The sequence below is a fragment of the Micropterus dolomieu genome, linkage group LG22, assembly GCF_021292245.1.
Source record: "Micropterus dolomieu isolate WLL.071019.BEF.003 ecotype Adirondacks linkage group LG22, ASM2129224v1, whole genome shotgun sequence".
Taxonomy (NCBI): Eukaryota; Metazoa; Chordata; class Actinopteri; order Centrarchiformes; family Centrarchidae; genus Micropterus; species Micropterus dolomieu.
In genome coordinates this window covers 892,697-897,894 of record NC_060171.1, presented here as the reverse complement: position 1 = coordinate 897,894, position 5,198 = coordinate 892,697, and the positions used below count along the sequence as shown (strand labels likewise).

The following is a 5,198-nucleotide window of genomic DNA, read 5'->3' as shown; positions in this document are numbered from 1 at the left end:
CACACACCGCACACACACACACACACACACACACAGCATCTACACACACCGGGTAAACACACACACACACACAAACACACACACACACACACACACACACACAGCATCTACACACACTGGGTAAACACACACACACACACACACACACCGCCCCGACACAGCATCTACACACACTGGGTAAACACACACACACACACACACACACACACACACAGCATCTACACACACACACACACACACACACACAGCATCTACACACACACAGCATCTACACACACACACACACACACACACACACACACACACACACACACACACAGCATCTACACACACACAGCATCTACACACACACACACACACACAGCATCTACACACACACAGCATCTACACACACACACACACACACAGCATCTACACACACACACTGCTTTTGATTTATCTCTCTTTCGGTGTCTAAAGCTGTGAAGCTGGCGGAGGCGGAGCCTGGAGCAGCGGAGGAGCTGATTGGCTACCTGGAGGCTGCGGTGACAGACGGCCTGGAGCAGAAGGGCGTCAGCAGGTAAATCACAAAGCTGATGTCATCGCATGTTTTTACACTCGTCAGCACCAAAAAAGTGGAGTAAAATGTACGCGCACATAGTGATTGTGTGGGCGGCGTGTTAGCCTCACGTTAGCATGTCGACTGAATCTAAAGGGCTGCTGGGAGAATAAAATAATAGTCGTACATTCATTATATTTGTCCTTGTTTAACCTGTTTTTAGTTACTGTTGATGCTGAAATAGTTTTTGTTCAGATAAATTCAGTAAAACGTTCACCACATCACTGTTTTCATTCACTTAGTTCTACTTTGCTGTTTCCTGCTTGCTTTTGTTAATGGACCTCAAACATTACTTGGCGTTTATTTAAGACTTGGCTGCAGCTTTTATCTGAAAACGTACAGGTGTTTGACTACTTAGGCAGTTTGCACGATGGCTGGTAACTCAAGTCAAGTTGAGGCCGGTTTATACTTCTGCGTCGAATCCACGCCGTAGCCTGATGCTCACCTCCCCAAAAAATTAGCCCCAACTCAGACCGCAAGAGCTGCGATTGGTCGGCTTGGTAGCGTCGCATTTCCTCCTACACATTTCCGGCTTATTCTTCTTCTGCCTCCACCGGCTCAGGAGTTGTACAAACTATCTCCTCCGACAGCTTCTCTTGTTTCGGAAATAAACACGCAGCTGCTGTTCAACATCGATCAGCTCCAACTCGAGTCGACTCGCTGCAGAAGTACAGAATAAATTGGTCAGCAACCAGTTAGCAGGCAAGCTAGTAGTTTGAATTAAGAAGCGCTGGTTGCAGATCAAAGCAGGGGAAAAGTAGCCTCTGCTGACCAAACCCAAAGTGCTCAAACACAATATTAATAAGAATCTGCTCAAAAAAGGTTCTACATATTTCTATGAATGTGTGCATGTGTCGCCAGGTCGTCCTACGAGGCGGCTCAGGAGTGGGCGTTGCCTGTTCAGTTCTGTCAGCTCCACAGTCTGAAGCTCAGCTCTGTTTACCCCGCCCACTGCGCCGACGACGGGCAGTTCATCCATTTCCTGTTGTTTGTCCAGCTGCACAACTTCCCGCCACAGCAGGTGAATACACGCCTCCACAACATCTGTACGCGTCTGTACACGGTGCATCGGACAGATGGGTAGAGTTTGTTACTGCGGTCTGTGGCACGTCTGCCGGTGTTAGACTCTACGCTTGTAGATCATTAAGAAAAAAAACAGAATGGTAACAACATAGTTTTTATGATTTTTGAATTGAAATCTTTATTTCGAACATGCAAGAGAAAGTATAAAATAATAAAACAATGTTTAAAAACAGGAGAAACACAGTAACCTTCTTTCCTGTGTTAACACTTCTATCACATGTGCGAAAAGGAGTAGGAAGAAGTAAAACTTGTGTACTCCCTTTAATTCTTACATTCCTTCAATTAAGAATTTTTATATAATTATGTTTTTTATATATACATATATGTACTTTATGTACACAATATTAAAGTGACCACTAACGAGTATTTATTTATCTAACCTCAATGTACTTAATACAACTAAAAAGACCAAAACAAACATAAACAAAGGAGCAGTCCTACTTTTACCACAGTGCTTTTTTACAGTGATTTAAGTTTATTATAGACTAAAAGTGCATCCCCACCTTGAGTTACACTAAGTGCTTTGTTACACACCTACATCTCTGGTTAAAAAAAAGTCATCTTAAAGAGATTTCCTCATATCCTGTCATGCCAAACTTCTTCCTTTGACCGTATTTGGTTCTTTCTCCAGGTGAGGTCATTAGCAGCTCAGTTTGGTCCCGCCCTGAGGGCCCACCTGACTTTGGCGTTTCAGGACCTGCAGGTGTACAGTCAGAGGAGGAGTTGTGGCTCTAAGGAGCAGTCAGCGTCTCTGAACACCGAGGAGGCCCTTGGGAGCCCGGAGCGCCCCCAGGAGTTGTTCCAGGTCCTCCTGCAGAGCCAGGAGGAGGCGGTTCCCTGCAGGTACCTGCTGCAGGAGGCGCTGGTGCAACGCTGCGCAACGCTGGCTGTACTGGCTGCTTGTCAACAGGTAACCCTGCGATCCCTGCTGCGCAACAGTGTCAGAAATGCTAATCATCAATTTGATTACAGATATTTATCCATCCAACGTTGGCATGGCTGGATTAACCTGTTCTGTGGCCCCAAATTACAGAAGGTAACACACCTCAGAGCCATGATGTCGCGCTGCTAGCTACCCCCGAGCTAACTGTGCGGTTTTACATGATGGGAGGAGTTAGCGCGTCGTCCCAAATCACATTAGATTGGACAAATTCATGTTTAAGCCCCTGAGAGCTGGAAGAGTCAGCAAAATATTGTTGTTGGTGTTACTGTTTTTATTTTGAAAGGACAGAAAGGACGGCATGTTAACATGAAGCTACTGAATCAGGTTTTACCAAGAGACAAAAATCATAGAGTTTGACCCAAGACGAGACAGGGCCGCGTGTTAAAGGGTCACATCATTTCATGTCTGTCTTAAAACAATAGTCAAGTGCCCATGTGAACAGAAAAATAGGTTTCATACTGGCCATTAAGAGGTCAGTGGAAGTGATCGGGGGGCAAACTGCACAGTCGAAAGAATAAAGTACTACAGATGAAGTGTACGGTTTCACACGCGATCAAAGTGTCTTCTTACAGCAAATAAAACCGGAATGAAGTTATAAAAAAGATGTAATGCTGCCTAGAAAACACATTCCACTCATCTGTAGATGCAGCAGAGCTGTTAACCTCAGTCAGTGGGGCCGTGAAGGTTTCAGGCATCATAGCCGCATCTCGAAGTGTGAAATTGAATTAACTGTTATTGTTTGCAGATCCTAAATCAGATACTCTGATGTGAGAGAAGAGATCTCAAAGTCAATCTCCTATTGGCCGTCTAACTGTTAGAGTTATAAAAAAGGATAAAAACAATAAACTTTCAAGGCCGCTGCATTTAAAGCTGCCAGTAAAAATAGCTCCAGGTCAAATCTGCACAGAATAAACAACAAGAACAAACAGTGAGTCGGCGTTCAGTCCAAATTCTGATAAAGCAGAATATTTTATGAATTTACTCTGCAAGTGACCAAAACGGTAAACACGGCCAAACTCTAATGAGAGAAAAGACGGCGGGGCGCCAAAACGCCGCAGGGAAACGTGCTGCTCGCAGATTATATACTTTATATTCTTTGGAAGTACTGTGGAATATTTTACAGCAATGTCTAGACATGTGTCTCCACACGCATAAAGGGCAGATACGTGTGATTTGGTACGCACTGTATCAGGCTGTGAAGGGAAGTCATACAAGTGTGTCTACATGTAGAGCATATTAGGGTGTGTCGGAGAGGAAAAGGAAAACAGGTGACAACACACCACTGATGTTTAAGCATGTCTGTTAAAATCCAATATATGAAATTCATGTTCCCCCTCAGGATGAACTGTAAGAGCTTTGGTGAGCGTCTGACTCATCTAGCGCCATCTTCAGGTCAACGTGTTAATAGATGCGTTTGACTTCATGTGGCTCTGTGCAGCGCTGACCTGTCGTGATGCATGTTGGACTTAAAATAAGGCATGCTGGTTGGAAATTGTGTCCAACTTTCTTCACCATGTCACGTGACATTTAAACATGCTGTGGAGCGATGTCAGCGCTCCTCCGTAGGAGTTTTGTGAAGGTGGTGAAAGACTTAAAGAGCCTTAAATGTCCTCATTCACCAACGTCTTTTCTAAATGTCAACACAGCAGCTCTAATCTCACAGCGTTAAATATATACAGTGGGTACGGAAAGTATTCAGACCCCTTTAAATTTTTCACTCTTTGTTTCATTGCAGCCATTTTCCAAAAATCAAAAAAGTTCATTTTATTTCTCAGTAATGTACACTCAGCACCCCATCTTGACAGAAAAAAACAGAAATGTAGAAATTTTTGCAAATTTATTAAAAAAGAAAAACTGAAATATCACATGGTCATAAGTATTCAGACCCTTTGCCGTGACACTCATATTTAACTCAGGTGCTGTCTATTTCTTCTGATCATCCTTGAGATGGTTCTACACCTTCATTTGAGTCCAGCTGTGTTTGATTATACTGATTGGACTTGATTAGGAAAGCCACACACCTGTCTATATAAGACCTTACAGCTCACAGTGCATGTCAGAGCAAATGAGAATCATGGACAATGAACAATGGAGTTTGCTAAAAAACACCTGAAGGACTCCAAGATGGTGATAAATAAGATCCTCTGGTCTGATGAGACCAAGATAGAACTTTTTGGCCTTAATTCTAAGCGGTATGTGTGGAGAAAACCAGGCACTGCTCATCACCTGTCCAATACAGTCTCAACAGTGAAGCATGGTGGTGGCAGCATCATGCTGTGGGGGTGTTTTTCAGCTGCAGGGACAGGACGACCGGTTGCAATCGAGGGAAAGATGAATGCGGCCGAGTACAGGGATATCCTGGACGAAAACCTTTTCCAGAGCGCTCTGGACCTCAGACTGGGCCGAAGGTTTACCTTCCAACAAGACAATGACCCTAAGCGCGCCGCTAAAATAACGAAGGAGTGGCTTCACAACAACTCCGTGGCTGTTCTTGAATGGCCCAGCCAGAGCCCTGACTTAAACCCAATTGAGCATCTCTGGAGAGACCTGAAAATGGCTGTCCACCAACGTTTA

The 5,198-nt window shown here is 44.2% G+C and overlaps 1 protein-coding gene across 2 annotated transcripts in view; it reads left to right on the top strand.

Annotated features, from left to right (window-relative positions):
* spg11 (SPG11 vesicle trafficking associated, spatacsin) overlaps positions 1-5,198 on the top strand; it is a 47,700-nt gene that overhangs the window by 28,128 nt on the left and 14,374 nt on the right. For both annotated transcript variants that reach the window (XM_046036197.1, XM_046036196.1), the window contains exons 23-25: positions 460-559; positions 1,460-1,619; positions 2,313-2,591. In XM_046036197.1, the coding sequence (XP_045892153.1) occupies positions 460-559; positions 1,460-1,619; positions 2,313-2,591 (539 nt within the window). The remainder of the gene's footprint in view (positions 1-459; positions 560-1,459; positions 1,620-2,312; positions 2,592-5,198) is intronic.